At 26.2% G+C, this 14,128-nt stretch overlaps 1 protein-coding gene across 2 annotated transcripts; it reads right to left on the bottom strand.

The window, feature by feature from the left end:
* Positions 1-10,474: 10,474 nt before the first annotated feature.
* LOC124419773 lies at positions 10,475-11,555 on the bottom strand. Of its 2 annotated transcripts, XM_046950389.1 has the most exons (3): positions 11,450-11,555; positions 11,131-11,306; positions 10,475-11,076 (listed from the first exon to the last, which is right to left on the bottom strand). In XM_046950389.1, exons 1-3 carry the CDS (start codon positions 11,514-11,516, stop codon positions 10,990-10,992), a joined length of 330 nt encoding a protein of 109 aa, XP_046806345.1. In that variant the 5' UTR covers positions 11,517-11,555; the 3' UTR covers positions 10,475-10,989. The 2 variants fall into 2 exon arrangements, with proteins under 2 accessions (XP_046806345.1, XP_046806344.1); XM_046950388.1 differs by having other exon boundaries at positions 10,475-11,306.
* Between the last annotated feature and the right edge of the window lie 2,573 nt (positions 11,556-14,128).

Genomic DNA, 14,128 nt, shown 5'->3' with positions numbered 1-14,128 from the left:
AATCTGGATACATATAAGAGACATAAATCAAAACGAAAATTTACGTCACTATAATAATAGTGGTAAATCTGATGTCTGTATGTATTTAGTTCTCCGTGGTAATGATGATGAATATGGAAATGACAATTGGTAGATGATGATGACGTTGATGCTGGGATAACAAATACTTAAGTTTGAATTTATACGTGTATATGGCTTCTGTAACAACAGCGTTTTATATAATGATTTTATGAGCACTTCATCCAACATTCGTTTGTTCATTTATTTATCCAACCATTTGTCCATAACGTATGTTGATATATAGAAACATTAAAGTTGTACAAAGATATTCCCATAAGCATATGAACTGCGAATTGTATACTCAGTCGTCCTTTACATCATTATATTTATCCTGAATATTTAGAATTCTTGCTTAGATGCCGAGATTTTTTGCATTCGTTTTAGTTCCTTAACATCTATTAAAGTTGTCGACATATTCGTACTGCTAAGAATTAAGACTAATCCATAAATAGTGTCAGTGGAAGTTGGTCTGAAAATTAAGAAGAAAATTTATTACTACCAAGTAACAGCAAAAAATAAAAAACAACATAATAAACGGTCATACAATAATGTCTTTTTAAGCGTCAAAAACATCATAAACATTACAGTTTCATAGTTAAAAAACAGGCAATAAAAAATTCAATTAGTATAGAAAAAGTTGACACTTTTACACTTGAACCCAAGCAACAAATTGTGTTTTAACAGACTAAATAGCAAAAAACATACATGTTTACTTTTGCTAGTGTCATTTTCTTAACGCTATTACTGTTAATATATGGACGCTTCGCAAGTAATTGCTAAGTAGTAACGCTTTATCAAAAACTATTCTTTTAATATTTTGTATGGTAATGTCTTGATCACTGGGTATAAAGAGCGTCACGAGCAAAATAATTGTTTTCCTCTGTTTCGCACAAAACGATTTCAATACTTTTTTGACATGATTTTATATACCTCTTCTCACAAAACAACGTTTTTTACTTATTTTTTCGCATCTTCATAGGTATTTTGTATAAATTTCCCGTGGATCCGCGTATTCAAGTATTCAAGTATATTCAAGTATCAAAATCAAATGTCCACAAACACAAATTCCTTAATTCTTTATCTCACAGGCTAAATCGCAACCTATGTATATTTATATTAAACAATAAATCTAAATGATTCAATCTACGGATAATTTCGGAACATTTTAAATGTAATAAAGAGTTAAAGTTAAAAGAGCACCTGTTTTAGGTTTAAAATTCTTAAACAGAAATTTTATTTTGTTTTACAATCAAAATAGGTTAAAAAAAGTAGTGCACCTTGCGTATTAAAAATCAGGCGTTAAAATTTTCTCTCATATGAGTACAATATAATTTTAATTGTTTTATTACCAGTCAAAATCCAATAAAAATGCGAACACAACCAACAAGTGCTTCAATAAAAATTTTAAGAGCAAAAAACAAAAAAAGCTTAACTAATTCACATAGTATGAGAACAGCAGCCAGTTTGAAATGGGTTGCATTTTTTCCTTCATCATTTTATTGGTCATATTTTCCAGGCAGACTAAATGTCTAGACCGACATTCATCATTAACACAGGGAACACCTTTTGATTTATTATTTCCGATCTTCATGGAAAAACCTATAAAATTGACAATTTCACTTGAGCTTCAAAGAAATACAAAAACAACAACAACAGCAGCAGTCATAAAAAATATAAAAATACGACAGCAACAACTAAAACCACAACAAAAATAATAAAGATTTACGACTTAAATGTGTATTTGACAGTAATAAATGGAGGCCGTCGACATATGTACATGTTTGTATGAAATATAATTTGTATGAAGGTTCATACAAAATATTTATTTTAGTTTATACATAAATATTTGTTTATGTATTCACTTACATACATCTAACCCTCGTGCATCATAACTAACTTTAAGCATTTCAATGCGAAAAATGTATACATTTGTTTATAGACAACAAAAAACAATATTTCGTTTGACATGGAGCAAATCAAGAGTTATATGTAAATAGACTCTTCTCTGTTTCCCTTTCTTTTAAATAAAATAACAAGTTTTTAAATATTCCTCAGAATAAATTATTATTTATTTTGTTTTTATTTTATTTCTCATAGTTTTGAATAAATACATAAAATGCATTTTTTAAACATAATTATTTTATATTTATTCTCGTATTTAATCAAAACATTTATAGTACGCTCTTTTGTTTTTAAATTTAATTCAAATATGTATGTACAAAAAAATCTCAAAAAATAATAAAAGTAATTATTTAACATGTTGTTTTGTTTTTTTCAACACCAGTTAATCGACCGAACAGCAAGTGTCATTAAGTATTCACACGATTTATTGGTGGTGAAGAAAGTACCATCGTCAGTCATCATCGTTGATTGTTATCATTGCATTCAATCAGTCCATCCACACGCACGTCCATTCATCCATTTAATACCCAACTCATTATTTGTACAGTCAATCAAATCCATCTATAGATTCCTTGTGGTTCTTCTCATGCAACCCATTGTTGTTTAAAATTTTTCAATATTTAATTTTTCACTTTAGTATCGGAAATGGAAGTGTCAAAAAGGTATTGTAAAGAAATAAATTTATTTAATATAAAGTATTGAAATGAATTTATATTTCTTTATTTTGTTTCTGATCTCTTGAATGTTTGTGTGGTAAAAGGTGAGAAATTTTAAATTATCACAATAGGAAGTTTTTTAAATGTAATATATTTTTTTTGTAAAAACAACTTATAATTGACTATGAAATGTTAAGTCAATTAGAACAATATATGTATGTATTCTACAACTATATATGTATGTATATGTAAATCTATAAATTATTTAAGATTTTGGCTGTTGGAATTGTATCAATTTTTAACAATTTACATGGGGGAATCTATATTTTTGGTAAGGAGCTTTTTTAAACCCAATGAAACTTTTTTTTACTACCTGTCAATAATTGGTCAAGGTAATCGCACTTAAATGCATTATATGCGATTATTTTCTTCTAACTTTTTATCAGAAAATCTTAAAAACAATAAATGTGAAAGTTTTATTCTTCTATTTAAAGCATTGGTTTGATTACAGTTTGCTTGGAAATAAAATCAAAATAAAGAAATGAATAAAAAAAACTCTTCATCTTTAATCTAATTCACTTAAAAGCTTTTGTCTCTTGGGTTCTTCTTTTCTATTTTAAAATATTTTTTTTCTGCGAACACGAAAAGAAATGTCACTTTACATTCTTTAGTTAAAAAAAAGATTTTGTTCCCTCCACTTAAAATGTCAAGTAGTTTTCCATTGTTGTTTTGGTTGTTATACTCCTCGTTGTCGTTGAAGTATTTATTTGCCCCATTCCATAATTCTATTTATCAATTTATTTAAGTTTATATTTTTCCTTTTCGTTTCTTGGTTTTTATTTATGTTCTGCGACATTACCTTCTTAATGCTGGAACATGTTGAAAATATACACATACTAAGGATCACAGAAATAATCCAACCTTTAAAAACAGGATAAATAAGTTTTGTTTAGTACTTCGAAAATAATATGATTACAACAACCAGATATATGATTACAGTGAACACAAAATTGTTAAATTTATTGTATATAAATTCCTAACCTATTTAAATTTTTAAACTCATGATCACTTCACACAAGTATTTACTGTTACACTCTATAGGGGGAAATTGTAAATTTATTGTTACAATATACATATATTGTACAATATACCTCCCATCATGGTGCCTTTTGGTGTTACGTTTCGCTTCATATCCACTCTGATGTATCCAACCGGCAATGAATTTGTATATTTCTTTTCTGTTCCCCAAACAGTCATGCTAGAAAACAATTCATTTGTTTCTACTTATTGTGTTTTGCAAAGTTTTTCATTTAAATAAATGGTTCTATTTCTTAGTTGCAAAATTTCTTTTAAACTTAAAATATTAAAGTAATTGAGATAAACAAACTATAGTTCAAAGTTTTATTTTTCTGAATGACAGACATACAAATATACAGACAAATAGACAGACTGTTATCGTTGCCAGCCATCTTGTTACGTGAATTTCCTGTTCTTTTTATTAGTGAAAATGTGTTCCGTATCTGCTTATACTGGAGCGAATACTATTCGTTTCTACAGGTATTATTAACATTTATTCGTTAGACTTTATATCACGTCATCATGCAAACACCTGAAGGAGCGACGTATAATAAACTTTAATTGAGAGTTTAAAAATAAATTAATCTTTAAGAGTTTCTTAATTAAATGATGATATATTTTATTTACTTAATTGAAAGCTTAAAATTAAATTAATCTTTAAGGGATTCTTAATTAAATGATGATATATTTTTTACATTTTTTATACCTTTACTCTGTATGGAACGCATAACCTGTTTCTGTTACCCCTCTCAAAATTTACTTAGCTTCGTTTTATGATGATTCCCAAAATATTTTAGGTCCAGCGATGACCGTTCGTTAGCTTTACCAAATTACAAAAGATATATTTAAATATATATTTTTTTTAATTTAAGTTCTGTGGGTAAAATTTTGTATTAAACATGAGAATTCGTGCCTCCCTATAATATTTTCTTGAAAAATGTCAGCTTACAAATGGACAACAGTAAATTCAAAATATTTTGTGTAACAGCATATGACATAACAACGAATATTTTAAGAGAGCTAACTCAACCACTATTTTTTGTAAGTCGGTCAATTTAAATCTATAGATTTAAATTTTAAAGAATAATGATTTGAATCGAAAATCTTTAAAATAGACCTTTAAAGTTTAGTTCTTACACGTTTCTTCTCAGGGTTGGTAAAATTGGTTGAAAGGCTTATTGCAGTAACTCGATAAGCCACCCCCATCACAATTCGTTATTATGTGCCTTTTGAGTTGCTAGGAACCATATCTATTGTCCCTAACAAGATTTTTATCACATTATGGTAAATTGGCGATGTAAAGTTCAGGCAAATATTTCTTTTTAATCTATTTGTAAAAATTTTTATTTCATAAACACGATATGCCACATATATTTTTTACACTTTTCAAGAAAGTCCTTTATAATAAAGATAAAAGCGAAATTGATAATTTTTTATGTTGTTGTGATAAAACAAAATAAGACAAGTATCATATTACTAAGAAAAAATTATGATGGTCAAAATCTCAGGAGATATAATTTTTTTTTAAATTAAATTGGCTTACCATGTTAGTGCAGAAAAATAATTTCATTTGTAATTATGTTGCTTACCAAGTTCTTGCTGATTGGAAAATGTTCGATTGCAAAACATAATTAAATTTTTTGAACAATGAACTAGAAATTTCTTAAATCTAACATGCATCGAAACGCAAGATTATTTCAAATTTTAATCTAAATATTCAGTTAAAACGCAAAACAAATTTGCTTTGTCGTTCCATTTAAAATATTTTTTGACTATACCCTACTACAAGGTATAAAAGGCAGGTCCTGCCTTTTACTGCAAAATAATTTAGCTATATTTAGCCAAATTCATTATATGAAAAAGTAACTAAAAATATAACAATGTATAAATTTCATATTGAAAATAAAATTTATATATTTTTTGTAGTAAGGACATGATAAGCCACTTTGAAAATGTCTAGAACTTGGTTTTTTGAAGTTTAGTTTGTTTTACTATTTTTGTTTTTTACTTTTTCCTTTTTTCTCATTTTTTTATATTATGTGTGAAAGGGGTGAGAAAAAAGGATATTCTCACCCCATGGATACGCGCCTGCTCTATTCCAAGGTATACAGTGCCCCAGTCCATAGAGTAGCGGTCTATTGAAAAGTTTATTGGCTAAATGGTCTTAAATATTGACTTGTCTAATCTATAGTTTTTAAGTTCTTTTAACTAGACGATTAAAGTATTTCCAAATTAGCATTTGGGCTAGTATATAAAAATTATTGTCTAGTTGTAGTCTCTCATCCATTTTATAAAATACATTGATATAAATTTACAAAAATATAAATTTGGTACAATCTAGCCCCAAAAAAATACAATTTTTAAATGCGGTTTTACACAATTTGAATATTCGATTTACCATCCCTGTTTCATATAAACTATTTCTTTTCTTCCTGTGTGATATTTATATTGTATCTAACAGACTACAAAGTCATATTAGTGTCATCCTATCCAGTCAATAATAAAAATAAAACATGAGGCTCTCTCTACACAATAAACATTCAATATTAAGTGCACAACTTTTGCATACAACTTGCATATATTTTAAACGTTGGCAACGTTAAAATTGATGTTGATGTTGTTGGCAGTTCCTTTAAATTCTTGATTTTATTGCAAAGAATCAGAAATGAAATTGAAGAATTTAATATGTCATGGACATAGCAGAAGTACAAAAATCCAAATGAAATGCATGTATCTTGAAAGCAAAATTTTGATATATAACAGAAATACCACATGTGCTTGAACTACAAGTATTTAATGGATTAACTTTAAACAAATACATCTACATATTTCATTCTATTTATAGCTTGAAAACATATGTGTATATATATATTTTTTTTTTTTTGAAAAATTGTTTTAATATAATAATTTTTCGCAAAAATATGAATTTGGAATAGATATAATTTATTAGAGGAACTAATCCTAATATAGCATAACAATTAAGGTTTGTTTTAAATTTCAGTCATCTGATGACTATCCTTATGTCCATATGAGCCCTTTTGTAGTAAATTTTCTTTTTTTTGTCAGGAATAAGTAGAATCATTCCGGAGTTAATTTAATTGAATGCATTATTACTTGAATTTTTTTTTACATTTTTAACATGCTCACTGGTGTTTTCTTTTTCGTAGTTTCATGTCCACATAAATATAATGTTTTGGGAAGAGTTATTGACCATCGGTATTCTATCCATTAATCGAGAGTTTAGGAGTAGTAGCCACGCTACTTTAGTCAGAATAATTTTATAAGTTTTTCCAAAGTTTCATTGCATTATAATAAATTTTGTGAAATTTGTACTAATACTATATCTTTTTTTAATATTTTCAGATTATCATCAATAACATAGATAAAAAAGTGATAAAGGTATATATATATATTATATATATATATATATATATATATATATATATATATATATATAATATATATATATATATATATATATATATATATATATATATATATATATATATATATATATATATATATATATATAATATATATATATATATATATATATATATATATATATATAACGAATTTTTGTATTTAATTAATATGGGAGGTATCGCTCCCCTCATTGGTAGTCCGCCAATATATTACCCAAGTGTTAACCTGGGTGTTAAAGTTATTCGTTCAAAATTTTAAGATTCTAACTGTAATAGTTTTCAAGATAAAATAATTTTTGTATTTTTGTATTTTGGAATCTCTCATATGTAACATATTGTTAATCTGGAAATCTATAGTGGTTAAAATTTTCAAAATCTTTAAGTGGGTAAAACAAAAAATATTGTATTTCGCAACGCATAAGAATATGAATTATTTTTTAAAAATAAAAGTATATATTTAATTTTTGCAAGTAAGAAATAAATAGATCATTAATCTATTATTTCAGAATTTAAATGAAATATATTATCATCAAATGAAATTATAATAAACTTTTAAGAAAAGTTAGTTAGTTAGCTACTTAGTTAGTTAGTTTGAAAGGAGGATGTATACACATCAAATCCGAAGAAATACACCTAGGCCTCTATCGGCCCTGTTGTGCGCTCCTTAACCAGTGCCACGGGTGGGAATCGAACCCACCACCTCCGGTCTACCAGACTAGATCACTAATCACTAACCTACCGGAGGCCACAACTTTAAGGAAGATGATTATAATTTAGTAACTAAATAAATATTTTTTTTTGTTATTATGTATTTATTTTGGTTGGGGTAGCGAAGCACACCGGGTATTAGCTAGTATATATATTTATAAATTACTTAGAAAATTAGAAATAGACAAAGCGTCTTACAGTCCAATTTCAAAAAGCTAATGATAATAAAAACAGTTTCATTTTTTTAAGGATTTTAGACAGTTGTCTCTTTAAGTTTCATTCAGTGTGGAGGTACATACATAGTTCTCCTTTCTTCTTTCATGTCTCACAAATATCTGTCTCCAGACAATATTTACCATTTTTATACATGTAGAAATATACATACATGCATAAATTAAAATATTTAAATTTATCAGTACAAATATATACTCGTGAATGCATGAACATGGAAAAAGGAATGACTATTGGCTGCATTCGTATTTAGTTTTTCTTCTGTTTTTTATAGTAAATTTTGTTGATATTCATGCACCCAAGTTGAATTTGCATATTTATAAATATTTAAAAATCCAAATGAGTCAAAAGCAAAAAAAAATAATATCTAAAAAACTTGTTGTTTTTCATTTCGTATCGTTTTAGTTCAGTCAATTTGTTTTTATGTCTCTGACATGTTTCGCTTGTTCTTCATGCTTTTTAATAAGTTTATTTTTTCCAAGTACAAGTATGAGTACGATAAGTACAAGTGCATCTGACTGAGGTTTGTATGTCTTAACATTACACAATATACATATCGTTAACTGAAAGGTAAAACAATGTAGGAAAAATAAAATTGAGTTTAAGTAGATACTTGATTGAAAATATTGAAAAAATTTCTAAATAATCCGAAACCAGCTTAAACAGTAAGTTATATTATTTTAGGAATTCATAGAATTAGTTTTTATTATTTTATATTTCTACACTAATTTTTTTGAGAAATTTAATCACATATTTTGCAATTTGTATGACGATATTATACATAAACTGGTGATTTTTTTATTTCATACTGATGGAAATATGTTAATATGAAGGCTGCAACAGATTCAACGTCAAAATGGATTTTTTACAGAACAATATTTTGGTGCCAAGAGCAATTGCAAGCATATTTTTGCAATAATTTTTGTGGCATTAATTAAAAGTTTATTTTGTTTTCTCTAGTCTTACGATTATTACCTTTTAGTTTTTTGAAATAAAATTTATCCATGTGAAATAATTTTTTGGGGTAAAGTACATAATATTTTATTCTGAAATTTCGAATAGAATTATTCCTGTGTATATTCCTGTATTCCTGACTTCGCGAAATGTAGCTCCAAAGGTACAACATTAAAATGGACAAATTTTGTATAAGAAAAATAAGTATAATTTTATAAAAACTAAATTACGTGTCTGATGAAGATCATCAAAGAGATCAATTTGACAGAAAATAATTCAAAATCCTATTTGTTTATGTAGTAAGTATTTTAAAATTTTATAAAAACAAAACTGATTGTCAAAGACCTAAGTCCCTTGTCAAAGACCTAACTGGTGAGAATGTATTAGTAGAAGCACAAAAACAGTTGTTCAAAGGGTACTAAAAAATGTATTGTATGGTATTTTTCATTCTAGGAAATAAATTATTAGTAAATAATTGAAATGAAAAGATATTTTCAGTTATAATTAAAAAACTGTCAAAGAATAAAAAATATTTTTTTTCGCTTATAAAATATAAATTATTTTCGGGGTTTTAAATAAATTAAAAGTATCGCAAAAATAATAAACATTAAGTTTAGATGATATAAAAAACTTTCCTTGGAAATTCGCGAAGAAAATTTGAAGTTTAGTTCTCATAAGTCAGAGCTCGTCTGTGTGAAGAGAATAAAACTTCTAGTTTGACAACCGCTTTAGTTTCGCCTATATGTACTACTTTATGATTCTAGCTAATAATTTTTTCTTAAATATTTTTTTTTTTTTTTTGAAATTAAAATAAAATAAAACTTATATAATTTTTAAATGTTTTTTTTCATAATTAAAAATTGATTTCTATATAGATCTTGTCAGCTAAGTGTCTACAACGATCAAGACATTAATTTTAATTTAAATGTCTATCTGCTTGTGAAATTTGGCATATTGGATGAATTTTATTTTTATTCATTTATTTTTGCAACACTTAAAAACTCATAAAAATCAAAGCAATAAATTTCAACAAAATCTCAATCATTTAAAAAGATATTAAATGGTCATTTGAAAATTATTCAAATAAAGTCTTGTAGTATTTAAAAAAATATATTTCAAAATTAAAGTTAATTAAAAACATGACAGCAAAAAAATTTAAATTTATAAATACGAATCGAACTAATATTTAATTTGAATATTACAAGAATTTAAAATATTTAGAAAATTGAACTCAAAAATAAATAAACTCATTTTGATTTGATATTTGATTGAAATAAAGCCATTTTACAATATTAAACTGACAGATTTACTTTAAATCCATTTTTAAAAATGTTTTTTTAATCTCTTTAAAACTGAAAAAAGCTTTAATAGTTTACTTACATTAAGTTATTATAACATACATATTAAAACTTACCACAAAACTGTTAGTTAATTTCTTTAGTTTCTAATATGTTTATTATTATCTGTTAATCAATATAAACCTTCCAATGTTTGCAATGTAAATGTTACAACCAGTTTCTAGTATTTAAAATTACATTTTTATACATTAATGTTTTTAATATTTAACTAAACAACCTGTTCGTAGAAACTAATCAAGTACAAATCCATTGAATGCACAACTCCAGACAGCAGCCGTTACGTTCAGCAATATTAAGTAATTTTTAAAATATAAATAAATTATATAATAGGATGGCTCAACAAAAACTACTATTAAAAAAATCAATTACTATTTAAAAAAATCAGACAAAAGTCCCTTTAATTATAGTCTGATGTTATATTAACAAAGTTTTTATTTTAGTATAGCAAACATTTTTTTTGTTTCTTACAAAAGCTGCCATTCTAAGAAACAATGCGTATTTGAGCGGGAATTTACGTATATAATTCTATTACTGGTATATTGGTAAATGTATTGGAAATAGAAAAAGCGAATCTTCATTTATGGCATTATTTGGCCAAAGTTAAGTTTTACTTCTTAATCAACTATAAGACGCACACATTTCCTGCACTGAATTACAAATGCAGCGAACAACGAACTTTAGTAATCGAACAAGAAAAAACTGAAACTTTAACAGGAAAAAGAAATACAAAAATATAATCTGAAAGAAAAACATACTTACAAATACTCTTAGAGATGTAGAAGCAACAGCCACTGAAAATAAAAGCCTCTTATTCCAGCTTTGTTGAATACGACCCAGATGACGATGAAGATTACGACGTTGTTTATGTGGAAGACTTGTAAAATGTTGTGTGGTTATGCTGGGTATAAGTATACTACAAGAAAAACTAATAATGGCTGAGCACCAAATTTGAAAGTTAATATTATACAAAAAATAAAAATAAAAACGAAAACTAAAATTTTTAAAATTGTAAAAATTGCAACAAGCAAATACATATGTATATGTATTTATGTATATGTATACAGACTACTTTCCTTACCATGTAAGACTTTAATACAGCGGGGGCAAAATATATTATTTGTTGAATTTTTACATGCACTCAGCATGTCACATTGAAATAAAAATCAGATACTGTGCCACACGATTCTTTCATACACAACTCTACTTGAATAAAGTGAATTTGAAATGAAGAAAATAACTTTATCATTCTCTAAGGGCACTTTTATTTAGTTTTCTTATTTCAATTAAACTAAATAGATGAAACAGAATCTTACTTAGAACATTTCTCTTTCTAACCATTTTATTTGTTATCTTTACCATCTCTTTCGCTCCTATACAGTTGACATATATAGGGGGCGCTGTACTACTGTGAGATATTTAGCTACCGCCATAATTGTTGCAAGCTGCTTTAGTCAGCCAGGCAGGCAGACCAGAAGTCCATCAGTCAGTGTGTGTCTTGTTTTGTTGTTTTTGTTTATTTTATTATTTGTATCGAAATTAGTATTTTGTGCAGCCATGTTGTTTATTATGACTGCATTAACTTCTTAAAATATTTCTGCACTACATGAGCAACAATCCATTGTTTTGAGGCTAATCACTACAGACTAGAGTTATAAAAAATGTTTATTATAAACTATATTTTTGTAACATTTAGAATTAAAATGTATAAAATATTATTATCGAGCTACAAATAACAATGTTATAAGGACCTAAAATTGTTAAGAAAAGTTAATTTTAATGTAACATTTTTTGAAGAAACCGAAAAAGTTTTATCTACCCAATTTTACAGTTTTCAGTAGATTTTGGCACGGGTTTTCGTTATCCGATTTGATATATATTTATCGCCAGTAAGTTTTATAAACTAGTTTTATTAACCGAACTCTACAAAATACAAAATAAAATAAACATATTTTTAAAACTACTTTAATGTTGACTTATTATGAGCTTTTATTGGCTGTTTTTTGGGACTAGGATCAAATATGGAATCATGTCTGGGTGTATGAAACTAACAGCCGTTTGTATATAAGAAGTTCACAAAGGAACTAAAAGGATCCACGTGTCTGATAACCAAAACTAACTTCTGCAAAATTGTATCATCGCCTAAACTTTAAACTGTAATCGCGGTTCACTTGCAAGGGGCCAATGTGAACGATGGTCTGATTTTGTTAATACGGTACATATGTATAAACTATTTTTTTTTTTAATTTTTTTGAAACTAATTAATGAAAAAACATATAAAGTTCACTTACTTTTTAATTTATAAAAAATATGACCATAAGATTGATAATGACTTTACCTTTAAAACCCGTTAAGTACAATGTATTCATTAACAACTCAAAAATAGGTATTAGAGATGCATAAAGGATATGGAAAATATAATTTTGAACTTTTAAATAATTTATTTAAAATAAATAATAATTTTCAAAATATTCAAACATTTTGTAGAATTTAAACAATTTTTACATAAAGTTTTATAAACTTTTACTAACATCAATATCTTCAATATAATTCACATTAACTTCATCAACAACTTACGTTACTTACTATGTATTATAAAAACCTGCTAAAGTTAATATGTTCCCATGAAAATTTTAAAAATTGCCAATGAATTTTATCGAATATTTTTTATTATAAATTTCACATTAAATTACCAACAATACAATACTTAAAAACATGAGATCTAACACTAAGCGGAAATAAAAAAGTGCTGTACTAAAAATTATTTTAAAACTATCCACTGATTGCAAAGTATTTTTTCCTTAAACGCTTCTGCTAATAAGCAGATAAAATAAAATGACAACAAAAAAATTTAAAATTTATTCAAATAATTTTTACATTCTTAGCTGATTGGCATGTATTTTCATAAATTAAGTAATTTATAATTCAAGACATTTTATTTTTATACGAGGGATGGCAAATTTTTAAATTAATATTAGAAAAATGATTTGTATTATAAAAATCTTCATAATTTAAAATTTAAATGTAATTAAAAAATAAAAATTACCTAATGGTTTTATTCATTATTTAATATTTACCCTCGTATACATGCAGCTACAAGTATTTCTGAAATCTATAGATTTTTTGTCTCACAAAGTAACAAACCAGACTTCTGTATTTAATGGATAAAAAATGCATCTTTAAAAATATTCTTCAACGTTTAAATGTGATTGTGATGTTTGCATGATTTTGTTTTATTTTTAATAATTTCAATACCACAGAAAAATGCAATAATGGAACGTGTGGGGAATTTGGAAAATATGAATGTTTTGATAATATAAATAAAAAAGCACAAACATTAAAAACTTTTTTCTTCAATTTAAACATGCCCTCACTCAATCCCATACACTTGATCATTGTCAGTCGTACATTTATTATATGAATTTGTTCGTTTTTAATTTACGTTTGTTGTTTTTTTCTGCCATTGGCCCGTCCCCAACCATGTATTTTCGTTCGATATTTTTATATTTGTTTCTTTTTTTATTTTGCTGATGTCTGTTATAAAGTAGAAAATTTATTTTTTAATCAAATTCTGTCAATGCATCGCTGTCTGATGTCTTTTATTATTTTTTATTTTAGACGTTTGTTAGTTGTCATTAATGTTTGTGGATTTTTGTGTCCACAGTTGTGTGTTAGTCGACTGTTGTCGTTGTTGCCATTTATTGAATTTAAATAATCGCCACTAATCGCATCTTCTAATAAAGTTTTTTAAAATATTGCA

This window comes from Lucilia cuprina, chromosome 4 (assembly GCF_022045245.1).
Source record: "Lucilia cuprina isolate Lc7/37 chromosome 4, ASM2204524v1, whole genome shotgun sequence".
Lineage (NCBI taxonomy): Eukaryota > Metazoa > Arthropoda > Insecta > Diptera > Calliphoridae > Lucilia > Lucilia cuprina.
This window is presented reverse-complemented; position numbering and strand designations above follow the sequence as displayed.